Genomic DNA, 15,540 nt, shown 5'->3' on the forward strand with positions numbered 1-15,540 from the left:
CTGCAAGCATTGATGGCATTGATGGCATCTGAGCTGAGCTGAGTAGAATACAGTTGACTCAACCCCTGGAACTTAATGTGGAAAGTCATGGACTTGTGCTAATGTAAAAACTGCTGCCTTGCATCTTGAAGGACAGGTGGAAAATAAATGAATTACTATACAGAGAATTGTCTCTCATATTTGTGTCAGTCAACAATTTCCCTCCGATTCAGTGTCTTGAATGTAAAACAGAAGAGTTACTTTTCTTTCCTTTGTTCATTGTGAAATATTTTTCATGGCAACCTGCTCCTTAGATGATAATGCTAGAAAATAATAAATAATTAAAAAGTGTCAAAATGTGACCGCTTTTGTTATTTTATTTACATTAGGAGCCAGTTGTGTTTTTGTATAACCTGTTCTATTCCTGTCAGTGCACCTGGATGAGGTTGCGAGGGAGTCTGTTGTTGAGAGATTGATTGAGATTTAGAAAAACTTTGTAAGTTGGCTAAACAAAAACGTATTGGGTAAAACTTTGCTGCCCATTCTAATTTTAATAAATTTCCTTTAATTATGAACCATATGTTATACAGTTCAATGCAATTATGGTCATTGGTGTGGAAATCAGTTTCATGCTTGTCTTGGTATAAGCTGTTAGTCCATCGGTCACACTGCCTGTAATTTGGTCTATTGGGTTTTACACCTCTCCTATGAGTTCTTTACAATTATTGTACAACCAATGCAGAGTTAGGTATGGAAGCTTTTTTCCCACATCACATTCAATTACCGATGACTCATCGATCCAGTTCTCATTGATTGAATTAAATTGTAATTATCAGATCATGTGTAATGGAGATGTCATTATAACTCTAAGTGGGTAGAGGTTGTATATGTATTAGCAGGAGAAAGAGTAACCTCATTAAATCACTGCAGACATTCCAGTAATTACTGAGCCTAGCTGGAGCATCAATACTGACAAGGCCCATGCACAGAGTGCAGTAAGAAAGACTGCCCCTCCACCTAACCTTTATGTCTCCTAGGTAACTAGGGACCCCTTCAAGTGTTTTTATGGTCCTGAGTAAAATGAGTGGGGTGGTTGGTTTTTGTTTGAGGTCAAGTGAAAAACGACAACTGTACAAATCGAATAGGCATAGATGACCTACATATTGAATAAACGTATACAATCTTTGCTCTAGTAGCTTTCCTGATAAGCTGTGATTGATGAACCTGATTGAGTTTTCACAGTTTTAGTCCTTATAACATTCCTTTCAATCCGTGTTCAGAGCCCCTCAGCGCCTGCTACAGCAGTTTTGAACCCAGAGCCTCTGAAGCTTCACAAGTGTTCATTTAATCTTGGAGATAAAGCCTCCTAGGTGTTTCTATGAAACAGATACATCTCACAGCTGTGGTCGGGAGATCACTAGAGCTGCTGAAGGTAATGGAGCTGTTGCAGTACCTTCATCATGATTTGGCTGTCCACTCCTCTCACAGAGGCGCCAATGAGAGTTCTGCATCAAACTGCCAAGTGTAAATCTCTGTCAAGCCCCCAATTTTACGTTGGCTGTACTCTTCTCTGGGTAACCTTGACTAATGTCGTACTATATTGACAAGGAATTAGGCAAACAACTGCACAATAGAACAGATGTATATTTGGACCTTTTAACTCTGTCGTGAAGTAATTAGAACACTTGCCACTCTGTGGAAGTTTCCATTTGCTTTGTAATTTCCTGCTTGTTTTTGTTTCCTCCATCTGCTAATTCCTTGGAAAATCAGCAGCTTGGTGTTATGCCGTTAATACATCTGCCAGAGCGCATCCCTTAATTGCTACCCACTGATGAATGTTTCTGCTTTGACACCCGGGAAATGGGCGTGTCTAGACAGGAAGCAGCCATAGCTAGCTCGGCAGCCATAGCTAGCTCACCCACTCAAACACTGTGCCATACTCACCCAGGATGATTCAGACTGGAATCTAACACTTGACTGATGATCACTGATAGTATAACTTCAAAAACAGCATAACTTTGCATTTCAGAGCTACAGCATGGCTTTAGTTCAGTGGAAAAAGCTCTGGACTATATAGAAATGTCTCTCAGGGAATATTCCATAGCCATATCTTTCCATAACCATCTGATTTTTTCCCTTAGGCCAGTCCAAATCACTTACTCAGGCAACAGCATCATTGTATGAGATGAGAATTGAGGCCTGGGCATGAAAGTGTAAGACTGAAAAGCTACTGTCAAAGCTTTTTTAGAATAATGTGTGAAAGTGGGATTCAGAGTCCCCGTGGTCAGTGAAATGTCCTGTTTCGAATATAAATATCCTCATTCTGTCTGTGATGTTTGAAATTGCAAAAGACTGTATGTATTTTATATGATTAAATATTTGTCATACTAATAACTAATATAATACTATTAGTGACATATACTTATGATGTTTGTTGTGCTATTTGTTTTAGGAACAGCCTTTGGAGTCCCTATATTTGATTTGTTAACTGTTCCTCTATCCCTCTCTCATTGCCCTCCAGCATTTGAGTCCTGGGTGTACACTACATTATGTAATATAATTATCACTGTAATGGGTCTGTTTGTCACTATACAATCACCAGGCCCATTATACTTGACAAGACTTAGTCAGTTTACAAACAAACTTCATATATACCGACAGGCCTTTTATCTGTTAAGTTTTTGATTCTGATTTGATTTGACGTTCATCACATGTTGGTGTCGTTCAATTGACTGTACGGTACCGTTATTACAATTCTCTCTGTCTGAATGGGATGTCTCTGCAAAAGTGAAGTGCCTACTCTAACTCTGGAAGTATTGATTTTGAACCTATTATTTCTCTACAACTCTGTAGACTCTGATCAAATCATGCATTGCCCAGTTCTTGAAGGTAAAGCTTTGATATAGCTAGTTTTGTTCTCATCCCACAGCATGACTCACTGCCTAGCATGGGTAATATGCAGTGAAAATCTCTGTGTTATCTGTCAAGCGCTGCTCATTAGAGTTAAACCAAACGGCAGGCAGCAGAGCATGTCAGATTACGGACGTGATGTACTGTAGTTTCACTGGAAGCCCAGCCTTTTTACAGCGGCACGAAAACCCACCACTCTCTCAGAGCTTCTCGCCTCTCTTTGTCTGAATCGTTTTGACTGGGTGACCTTTGTTTTGTCTCGCCACTTTATTTATATTTCTGCAGGAGGGTTGAATAAAAAGGGCTTTGAAGCATTTTTGAGATTATTACTGTGACTCAAGGTAATTCCTTTGTTTTGTCTGGATGCTCAGGATCACCTGCTGAACCATGCCTTACATATCAACAATCTCTAAAGGGGCCACGACCTTTTGAACCCAGAGATGCAGTGAGGCTGCAGGCTCACTGAGAAGAATTAACAGCCAATCTTTAGGCCAGGGATCATCAATTAGATTCAGCCGCAGGACAATGTTTTTCGTGAGAGGATGGTCGGGGGGCCGGACCATAATTACAAATCATTTATAGACTGCAAATTGACCACAAGAAGCCCAAACAGATATATTTGACTATATGATCACGTGTCTCTGTTATGCGTGGGAATGCTTGGGAACTGATTTCCAAAATTAAAATCACTTGGAGCTCATATCATAGTGTTTTTACAGTCCAACAATGAAAATGTAAAAGAGAAAATGCAGTACCAGTCAAAAGTTTGGAAACACCTATTCATTCAAGGGTTTTTCTTAATTTTTTACTATTTTCTAGAATAATAGTGAAGACATCAAAACTATGAAATAACACATATGGAATCATGAAGTAACCAAAAAAGTGTTAAACAAATCAAAATCGATTTTATATTTGAGATTCTTCAAAGTAGCCACCTTTGCCTTGATGACAGCTTTGCACACTCTTGGCATTCTCTCAACCAGCTTCACTTGGAATGCTTTTCCAACAGTCTTGAAGGAGTTCACACATATGCTGAGCACTTGTTGGCTGCTTTTCCGTCACTCTGCAGTCCAACTTATCCCAAACCATCTCAATTGGGTTGAGGTCGGGTGTTTGTGGAGGCCAGGTCATCTGATGCAGCACTCCATCACTCTCTTTCTTGGTCAAATAGCCCTTACACAGCCTGGAGGTGTGTTTTTGGTCATTGTCCTGTTGAAAAACAAATGATAGTCCAACAAAGCGCAAACCAGATGGGATGGGGTATCTTTGCAGAAGGCTGTGGTACCTATGCTGGTTAAGTGTGCCATGAATTCTAAATAAATCACTGAAGGTGTCACCAGCAGAGCACCCCCACACAATCCCACCTCCTCCTCCATGCTTCACGGTAGGAACCGCACATGCGGAGATCATCCGTTCACCTACTCTGCGTCTTACAAAGACACAGCGGTTGGAACCAAACTTGTCAAATTTGGACTCATCAGACCAAAGGACAGATTTCCACCGGTCTAATGTCCATTGCTCATGTTTCTTGGCCCATTGCTCCTGTTTCTTGGCCCTTCTTATTATTGGTGTCCTTTAGTTGTGCTTGCTTTGCAGCAATTCGACCATGAAGGCCGGATTCACGCAGTCTCATCTGAACAGTTGATGTTGAGATGTGTCTGTTACTTGAACTCTGTGAAGCATTTATTTGGGCTGCAATTTCTGAGGCTAGTAACTCTAATGAACGTATCCTCTGCAGCAGAGGTAACTCTGGGTCTTCCTTTCCTGTGGTGGTCCTCATGAGAGCCAGTTTCATCATAGCCCTTGATGGGTTTTGACTGACCTTCATGTCTTAAAATAATGATGGACTGTCATTTCTCTTTGCTTATTTAAGTAGTTCTTGACATAATATGGACTTGGTCTTTTACCAAATAGGGCTATCTTCTGTATACCAACCAACCCTACCTTGTCACAACAGAACTGATTGGCTCAAACGCATTAAGAAGGAAAGAAATTCCACAAATGAACTTTTAACAAGCCACACCTGTTAATTTAAATGCATTTCAGGTGACTACCTCATGAAGCTGGTTGAGAGAATGCCAAGCGTGTGCAAAGCTGTGATCAAGGCAAAGGGTGGCTGATTTGTTTAACACTTTTTTGGTTTACTACATGATTCCATATCTGTTATTTCATAGTTTTGATGTCTTCACTATTATTCTACAATGTAGAAAATAGTAAAAATAAAGAAAAACCCTCAAATGAGTAGGTGTGTCCAAACTTCTGACTGGTACTATATACAGTATATATATTATTATTTATTTATTTTTCTCTGAAAACTTGGGGGGCCAAATAAAACCTCCTGCAAGCCACATTGGGGGAACCCTGCTTTAGACCCTTAACCTTTAGTAGATTGTTCTAATAATAGCTGTTATAACAAATATAATTAAATAATTTTTCAGGAAATGTGACACTGAACGTCCCGATACTTGGAAAAATGGCTTTTAGAGTTTTACCCAGGCTAGTGCAGCCCGCAAGTGTTTTTTTGGGGGCCGCCCAAAGTTCTTTGGGGGGGCGGGGATTTTAGTTTTTGGTTAAAAAAAATACTAAAATCAACAGGAAAATAGTTTAATTTAGGAAATCTGTTCCCAAGTATTCCCACAAATAAAATAGGAGACATACAATAAGTGCACAAAACATGCTCTTTCCATGTCATAGACTGACCAGGTGAATCCAGTTGTATGATCCCTTATTGATGTCACTGGTTAAATCCACTTGTCAGTGTAGATGAAGGGGAGGAGACAGGTTAAATAAGTATTGTCTCTCTCTCTCTCGCTCTGTCTCTCTCGCTCTATATATATATTGTATTTTTCCCCAATTTCTCAAGTTAGGGGCGGCAGGTAGCCAGCTTGGTGGTTAGAGTGTTGGGCCGGTAACCGAAAGGTTGCTGGATCGAATCCCTGAGCTGATGAGGTAAAACTCTGTCGTTCTGCACCTGAACAAGGCAGTTAACCCACTGTTCCCCGGTAGGCTGTCATTGTAAATAAGAATTTGTTCTTAACTGACTTGCCTAGTTAAATAAAGATTAAAAAAATATCCAATTGTGATCCAATTACAATCTTGTCTAATTGCTGCAGCTCCCCAACAGGCTCGGTATAGGCGAAGGTTGAGTGAGGCATCCTCTGAAACATGACCCACCAAACTGTGCTCCTTAACTTCTCTGGGATAGGTGGGACGGTAGCGTCACACTTGGCCAAAATCCAGAAATAATGTAGCGCTTCAAATATATGACTATAAAAATCAATCTCTCATGAAATCACACATGAAACACACCAAATTAAAGCTACACATGTTGTGAATCCAGCCAACATGTCTGGTTTCAAAAAGGATTTACGGGGAAAGCACACCAAACAATTATGTTAGCTCAGTACATAGCCACAGAAAAACACAGCCATTTTCCCAGCAAAAGATAGTAGTATCAAAAAACAGAAATATAGATAAAATTAATCACTAACCTTTGATGATCTTCATCAGATGACACTCATAGGACATCATGTTACACAATACATTTATGTTTTGTTCGATAATGTGCATATTTATATCCAAAAATCTCGGTTTACATTGGCGCCATGTTCAGAAATGCCTCTAAAATATCCGGAGTAATTGCAGAGAGCCACGTCAAATAACAGAAATACTCATCATAAACTTTGATGAAAGATACATGTTTTACACAGAATTAAAGATACACTTGTTCTTAATGCAACCGCTGTGTCAGATTTTTAAAAAACTTTACGTAAAAAGCACACCATGCAATAATCTGAGACAGCGCTCAGATTTAACAACATTTCTCCGCCATGTTGGAGTCAACAGAAATACGAAATTACATCATAAATATTCCCTTACCTTTGATTATGTTCATCAGAATGCACTACCAGGAATCCTAGTTCCACAATAAATCGTTGTTTTGTTCGATAATGTCCATTACTTATGTCCAATTAGATACTTTTGCTACTTAGCTACTTTTGCGTGTCCAAACGCTCGCGCAGATGCAGGCAAACGTCGGACGAAAACTTCAAAAAGTTATATTACAAGTCGAATAAACTTGTCAAACTTAGTAGAGAATCAATCTTCAGGATGTTGTTATCATATATATCCAATAACGTTCCAACCGGAGCATTTCTTCATGTCTGTATAAGTAATGGAACGCAAGGCGATATCATGAGGAAAGCGCGTGAGCAAGAACTGGCAATCTGCCAGACCAGTGACTGAAACACCTCCCATCCGGCCCCACATCACACTGGATGCTTCATTCAGCGTTCTACAGACTGTTGACATCTAGTGGAAGGCGTAGGAAGTGCAAACCAATCCATATATTACAGGGAATTGAATAGGCGATGACTTTAACATCGACCCTTCTCAGAATTCTCACTTCCTGTTTGGGTTTTTTTCTCAGGTTTTTGCCTGCCATATGAGTTCTGTTATACTCACAGACATCATTCAAACAGTTTTAGAAACTTCTGAGTGTTTTCTATCCAATAGTAATAATAATATGCATATATTAGCATCTGGGACAGAGTAGGAGGCAGTTCACTATGGGCACACAATTCATCCAAAAGTGAAAATGCTGCCCCCTATATCAAAGATGTTAACTCCTGCCCGCTTAACCCAGAATCCAGCTGAACCAATGTGTCAGAGGAAATATCGTTCAACTGATGACCGAAGTCAGTCTGCAGGCACCCGGCCTACCACAAGGAGTCGCTAGAGCACGATGTGCCATGTAAAGCACCCCCGGCCTAACCCGGTGCTGGATTTTTTTACGTTCAACAGTTTCCCGTATGTATCAGGCATTGTCTACCACCCAAAGGACATCCATCCAAATTGACACAACTGTGGGAAGCATTGGAGTCAACATGGGTCAGCATCCCTGTGGAATGCTTTCAACTCCTAGAGTCCCTGCCCTACGAATTGAGGTTGTTCTGAGGGCAAAGGGCTGTTTTGTACACTCAGTGTATGTCATCGTGTCTTAATATAAATAAGGTATGAAATTATTGTTATTTTCAAATATAATCTCTTTTTGGGCTTAGTTGGGGTCAATTTGCAGTGTACAAATTATTATAATTATGTTTCGGTCCCCCATTATCCGCTCCGTCAAAAATTGTTCCGTGGCTGAATCTAGTTGCCGACCCCTGGGCTAGTGTTTAAGCTGACTCAAACTCTCACCCTTCAGCATCACTGTAACGGTTCTCCTCTTCCTCTTCATCCGAAGAGGAGGAGCATGGATTGAACCAAAACGCAGCTTCTGAAGTTGACATATTTATTTACAGAAAAGACGAAAACACGAACTTCACTATAACCTAACAAAACAACAAAACGGAGTAGACAAACCTGGACATGCGAACTTACATACAACGCAGAACTCACGAACAGGAAAATGACTACACAAAAGACCGAACGTACAAACAAACCGAGAACAGTCCCGTGTGGCGTAACATACAAACACTGACACAGGAGACAACCACCCACAAACAAACAGTGTGAAAACACCTACCTTAATATGACTCTCAATCAGAGGAAATGAAAAACACCTGCCTCTAATTGAGAGCCATATTAGGTCACCCTTTAAACCAACATAGAAACAGAAAACATAGACTGCCCACCCAAACTCACGTCCTGACCAACTAACACATACAAAACTAACAGAAAACAGGTCAGGAACGTGACATAACCCCCCCCTTAAGGTGCGAACTCCGGGCGCACCAGCACAAAGTCTAGGGGAGGGTCAGGGTGGGCATCTGACCACGGTGGTGGCTCAGGCTCTGGGCGAGGTCCCCACCCCACCATAGTCAATCCCAGCTTACGTCTCTCCCTCAGAATGACCACCCTCTTACTCCACCCACCTAATATACCGGGTAACATCAAAATAAGGGACAGCTCCGGGACAAGGTAGCTCAGGACAGATAGGTAGTTCAGGATAGAGAGGTAGCTCAGGATAGAGAGGTAGCTTAGGATAGAGAGGTAGCTCAGGATAGAGGGGCAACTCCGGACTGAAAGGCAGCTCCGGACAGAGAGACAGCTCTGGACTGAGGGGCAGTTCTGGATACATGGCAGCTCCGGACTGAGGGACAGCTCATGGTTGGCTGACGGCTCTGGACGCTCATGGCTGGCTGACGGCTCTGGACGCTCATGGCTGGCTGACGGCTCTGGACGCTCATGGCTGGCTGACGGCTCTGGACGCTCATGGCTGGCTGACGGCTCTGGACGCTCATGGCTCGCTGACGGCTCTGGCAGATCCTGTCTGGTTGGTGGCTCTGGCAGATCCTGTCTGGTTGGCGGCTCTGGCAGATCCTGTCTGGTTGGCGGCTCTGGCAGATCCTGTCTGGTTGGCGGCTCTGGCAGATCCTGTCTGGTTGGCGGCTCTGGCAGATCCTGTCTGGTTGGCGGCTCTGGCAGATCCTGACTGACGAATGGCTCTAGCGGCTCCTGACTGACTAACGGCTCTGACGGCTCGGGACAGACGGGCGGCTCTAATGGCTCGGGACAGACGGATGGCTCAGACGGCGCTGGGGAGACGGATGGCTCAGACGGCGCTGGGGAGACGGATGGCTCAGATGGCGCTGGGGAGACGGATGGCTCAGATGGCGCTGAGGAGACGGATGGCTCAGATGGCGCTGAGGAGACGGATGGCTCAGATGGCGCTGCGGAGACGGATGGCTCAGACTGATCCTGTCTGGCGGAAGGCTCTAGCGGCTCCTGTCTGGCGGAAGGCTCTAGCGGCTCCTGTCTGGCGGAAGGCTCTAGCGGCTCCTGTCTGGCGGAAGGCTCTGTAGGCTCATGGCAGACGGGCGGCTTTGCAGGCTCATGGCAGACGGGCGGCTTTGAAGGCTCAATACAGACGGGCAGTTCATGCGGCGCTTGGCAGACGGACAGTTCAGGCGCCGTTGGGCAGACGGCAGACTCTGGCCGGCTGAAACGCACTGTAGGCCTGGTGCGTGGTGCCGAAACTGGAGGCACCGGACTGGAGACACGCACTTCAAGCCTAGTGCGGGGAGCAGGGACAGGGCACACTGACCTCTCGAAGCGCACTATAGGCCTGGTGCGTGGTGCCGGCACTGGTGGCACCGGGCTGAGTGCACGCACATCAGGACGAGTACGGGGAGAAGGAACAGTGCGTACAGGGCTCTGGAGACGCACAGGAGGCTTAGTGCGTGGTGCCGGAACTGGAGGCACTGGGCTGGAGACACGCACCATAGGGAGAGTGCGTGGAGGAGGAACAGGGCTCTGGAGACGCACTGGAAGCCTGGTGCGTAGTGTAGGCACTGGTGGTACTGGGCTGGGGCGGGAAGGTAGCCCCGGAAATACCGGACCGTGCAAGCGTACTGGCTCCCTTGAGCATTGAGCCTGCCCAACCTTACCTGGTTGAATGCTCCCCGTGGCCCGACCAGTGCGGAGAGGTGGAATAACCCGCACCGGGCTATGTAGGCGAACCGGGGACACCATGCGTAAGGCTGGTGCCATGTATGCCGGCCCGAGGAGACGCACTGGAGACCAGACGCGTTGAGCCGGCCTCATGGCACCTGGCTCAATGCCCAATCTAGCCCTACCAGTGCGGGGAGGTGGAATAACCCGCACCGGGCTATGCACACGTACAGGAGACACCGTGCGCTCTACTGCGTAACACGGCGTCCGCCCGTACTCCCGCTCTCCACGGTTAGCCTGGGAAGTGGGCGCAGGTCTCCTACCTGCCCTTGGCCCACTACCTCTTAGCCCCCCCCCCCAAGAAATTTTTGGGGTTTCTTCACGGGCTTCCGTGCTAGCCGCGTACCTTCATAAATCCGGTTTTGAGCTTTATTCTCCGGTTTCCAGCCACGTCTCTTTGCTGCCTCCTCATACCACCGCTCCTGGGCTCGCGCTGCTTCCATCTCCTCACGAGCGCGGCGATATTCCCCAATATGAGCCCAGTGTCCTTTTCCCTCCAATACTTCCTCCCAAGTCCATGAGTCCTGATTTCTTGGCCGCTGCTCAAACTTACGCTGCTTGGTTCTGGATAGGTGGGTGGTTCTGTAACGGTAGTCCTCTTCCTCTTCATCCGAAGAGGAGGAGCATGGATTGAACCAAAACGCAGCTTCTGAAGTTGACATATTTATTTACAGAAAAGACGAAAACACGAACTTCACTATAACCTAACAAAACAACAAAACGGAGTAGACAAACCTGGACATGCGAACTTACATACAACGCAGAACTCACGAACAGGAAAATGACTACACAAAAGACCGAACGTACAAACAAACCGAGAACAGTCCCGTGTGGCGTAACATACAAACACTGACACAGGAGACAACCACCCACAAACAAACAGTGTGAAAACACCTACCTTAATATGACTCTCAATCAGAGGAAATGAAAAACACCTGCCTCTAATTGAGAGCCATATTAGGTCACCCTTTAAACCAACATAGAAACAGAAAACATAGACTGCCCACCCAAACTCACGTCCTGACCAACTAACACATACAAAACTAACAGAAAACAGGTCAGGAACGTGACAATCACTGCTTCAAAGACAGGGATTCCCTCTCAAGTGCTGCTCACACTTCATCCATTAGGCATCACGGGAATATCACCTCATTTTCCTTTAGGCCTAAGTGTTCCTTACCAATGCACAGTACATCTATGTTTTATTGGAGCTGCTGGAGGGTTATTTGTATGCAAGGAACATCGGCAGCTCCTCTGTTTCCTGTTGAGAATAAGACATCCGTAGGGGAGCGATCCACTCTGCCAAGAGAGAGCTCCACTCAGACCCAGTGTCAGCTGGGTTGAGTTGAATAGGGCTTTATTCACTCTCCCCCACTCGCCCCTGTGGGTCTGTCAGGTGCCTTCCTAGAAGGGAAACCCATTTAAACAGCTATGCTCTGGCTAAGATTCCCATGGTAGGCTACCCCTTGTAAAGGTTCCTGACATGCAGGCTGGAGAAGTGAAGGCTCTGTGCACTGATCATATGAAAAATACTAAACACAGGAATAGGGAAATACTGTCTTAAAACATCGCCTTGCTGGGTAAAAGAGGAAGAGGGACATTTATGCTTGAAATTCAGATTTGCGAAGAAACCATAGCTTTGTCAACTTGTTTTGATTGTATGCAGCAAAGTCATTGTTGAACTCAATTCCACTCCAGTCCTAAAGGCTCTTACAGTTTCAGACAGCCTTGTTAAATGCTTTTCACTTCCTGACTAGAAGAACCAGTCATGGAGTTCTTGCCATAGAACTATTACAGGATTTAGAAGTACTTCAAGTCAAGTTCAATTCAAGTCAAGTCCAATAGCACTGCAGTCTGAGGACTTCCATGGAAATACCCTCTGACTCTTTGTTCAAACAATTAGTGATTTGCCAGAATAAGCAACTTCCTCTCCTAAACATAAAGGGGTCTGTTGGAGCCAGTGTGTGAACCAGGTGTGGAATGAAATATTGGTAGAATGGAAGATTTGCTCTCTTTTCCTGTCCTTTGAGTCCTATGGCCTAAACATTCATATAGGGAGGAAACAAGCCATCTCTTAGGACTGTTCTCTATTCTCCCCATGATGGTATTAGTGATCATTAGGGAATCGCTGCGTGCTGGTTCCCATTTAAAGGCCCAGTCGCACCATGAGGCTTTTTCCCACTACCCACCCCCCTTACATCACTTATCTTTCCCATAGAAAATCTCTACAGCAACATCAAGACGTACTGTACATACAGTGTGTCCATTTTAATAGCAAGATGCACTTTCCTGCTGGCCTGACACAGAAGTGCATGTTCAGGTGTCTAAAACAGGCGTCAAACATCACACAATCTTGTTTTTCTTTCCACAGGTCATCGCTGACCTGCCCTCATTGTCATAAACAGAGCAACACCTTTGACCCTTTCCTCTGCATTTCACTTCCCATCCCTCTGCGCCACACCAGGTGAGTACTATCACTGTTAGTGCACAAACCATACTGAATACACAACCATGCAACACATCACACCACACCATGGTACTACGTGCAGCTATTGGGAGACATCTGTCAGTGAGAGTCAAAGCCGTAGTAGACGGAAAGACTTGCCTTAGGTACAGACGTAGAAATACACTGTAGACAAGACTCAAGCACTGGTGTCTTTTTAACGTCCCTTTCAGTCCTCTCTAGGCTCATAATGTTAGAGGAATGGATACAGATCTGGAGTAGCACAGAGAAACAATAGACCTGGCTGAGATGGAGTGTACTTGAAGCCCAGATGAAAGCCCTGAGGAGCACCACCTCAGAAACCAGGAACAATGTCACATTCATGCCCAGGTCACAAAGATCACTCCATCCCTGCTTGGCCGCTGTTAGCCTGTTCATGAAATCAATTTTTAAGGAGTTAGTCCCCCCCCCAAGCCCTTACTCTTCAAGCACCTACATCCTCTCATTAATTGTGCTCTTTGTGAAGACTTTTGACAACTTTGTTTTTTGTTAAAAGCAGGTTTCCTCTCACACACCGCCTGACCAACCCTAAGTCAAAACAGTATGGTTCTCACCTTTATTCTCCAGTGCAGATGGAATAGTTGTCCTAATTGGAAAAGATGATTAAGAGTCAAGCGATGAGTTTAACACCTATCTCAGATTCCTGGGCTGGGTTGTCATAGAAGTGCATGCAGCTGTGTCCTCCTTTTGAGGTACCAGGGTGTACCTAGCAAATTCAAAGCCTAACACACACACTCATCTATCCAATCCTACACCACAAATGGACACTACAACGTTGATCTCATACTGTAGATCAACATTCATACTGAGCATCCAACGTAAAGCTAGAATCCTTGTTGCTACATGAATTTGAGAGTGGTTACATATTTCCAGCCCCATCCCTTAGCTTTTTAGCGATAAAGTGGCAGGGAGAACGCTTTGTTATTGTTTCAATTAAGGATTCTAGCTTTAACAGGTATTATTTAGAGCTCTCTGTTTGTGACACATACAGTCATTGAAATAGTGCTCAGTCTCATGGGAGCAACTGGAGTGTCAATAAAAATGAAGGCCAGGCACAACACCCTCATAGGGACATTTTTTTCCCTTCAATCATATCACAATCATCTTTTACCAGTTGAATGTAGACACAATATAATACTTTTTTGTATACAAATATTTCTGAATTATTTTAGAAAAATATGCAAATTCTCATTAATATGCACATATTTGCATATCACGCAAGTATATTTTTCTGGACACTGGATGAAGTCAGCCTAATTGTTTTTTTAAATTTTATTAAGACACTCCAGGACCAGACTTGTCCAGAGCAGATTGTGGATAAATACTTTTTAAATCTTTCTATCTGTAAAATACTAAAGACATGTATGTAAAATGCATTTGACGCATTTTTTCAAATATTTATTTTACTTTAGAATATTAACAACATATCAACAATTCCCTCTGAGCAAGTCTGGCGAATATATCTAAGGATAACCACACACCATTTAGTGAATGCAGATGCTTCTGAAGCTGAGTATGTTTTTGGATTGTGTGGGAAGAGTCTGACTTTTGGGAAATGGCGGCTAAAGACAAGTACACTGAATTTAGACTACCAAACGCCTATTTAGACCCAGTCATCATCTCTTCAAAGTAAGTTACTAAATATAGTCCAGTTTGTAACACTGTCTATGAAATGGGCTTCTAAATTATGTGTAATTTAATGTTGGGAGCTTTAAAATGATTAAAGTGGTTAAAATGCATTAAAATGTTGATGACGGTAGAATGATAAACTAAAGAAAAGAAAAATAAGTACATAAGTTTCAGACCCTTTGCTTTGACACTCGAAATTGAGCTGAGGTGCATCCTGTTTCCATTGATCATCCTCAGAGTCCACCTGTGGTAAATTCAATTGATTGGACATGATTTGGAAAGGCACACACCTGTCTATATAAGGTCCCACAGTTGACAGTGCATGTGAGAGCAAAAACCCAGCCATGAGGTCGAAGGAATTGTCCATAGAGCTCTGAGGCAGGATTGTGTCGAGGCACAGATCTGGGGAAGAGTACCAAAATATTTCTGCAGCATTGAAGGTCCCCAAGAACACAGTGGCCTCCATCATTCTTAAATGGAAGAAGTTTGGAACCACCAAGTCTCTTCCTAGAGCTGGCCGCCCGACTAAACTTAGCAATCTGGGGAGAAGGTGCCTTGGTCTGGGAGGTGACCAAGAACCCGATGGTCACTCTGACAGAGCTCCAGAGTTCCTCTGTGGAGATGGGAAAACCTTCCAGAAGGAAAAGCATCTCTGCAGCACTCCACCAATCAGGCCTTTATGGCAGAGTGGCCAGACGGAAGCCACTCCTCAGTAAAAGGCACATGACAGCCCACTTGGAGTTTGCCAAAAGGCTCCTAAATGACTCTCAGACCATGAGAAACAAGATTCTCTGGTGTGATGAAACCAAGATTGAACTCTTTGGCCTGAATGCCAAGCGTCACGTCTGGAGGAAACCTGGCACCATCCCTACGGTGAAGCATGGTGGTGGCAGTATCATGCTGTGGGGATGTTTTTCAGCAGCAGGGACTGGGAGACTAGTCAAGGTCGAGGAAAAGATGAACGGAGCAAAGTACAGAGAGATCCTTGATGAAAACCTGCTCCAGAGCACTCAGGACCTCAGACTGGGCCAATGTTCACCTTTCAACAGGGCAACAACTCTAAGCAC

General features: G+C 44.2%; 1 protein-coding gene across 2 annotated transcripts in view; it reads left to right on the forward strand.

Annotated features, from left to right (window-relative positions):
- Window positions 1-15,540, forward strand: part of LOC120038995 (ubiquitin carboxyl-terminal hydrolase 43-like) — a 97,466-nt gene that overhangs the window by 32,582 nt on the left and 49,344 nt on the right. For both annotated transcript variants that reach the window (XM_038984526.1, XM_038984534.1), the window contains one exon: window positions 12,713-12,805. In XM_038984526.1, the coding sequence (XP_038840454.1) occupies window positions 12,713-12,805 (93 nt within the window). The remainder of the gene's footprint in view (window positions 1-12,712; window positions 12,806-15,540) is intronic.

Source organism: Salvelinus namaycush, chromosome 3 (genome assembly GCF_016432855.1).
Source record: "Salvelinus namaycush isolate Seneca chromosome 3, SaNama_1.0, whole genome shotgun sequence".
Classification (NCBI taxonomy): domain Eukaryota; kingdom Metazoa; phylum Chordata; class Actinopteri; order Salmoniformes; family Salmonidae; genus Salvelinus; species Salvelinus namaycush.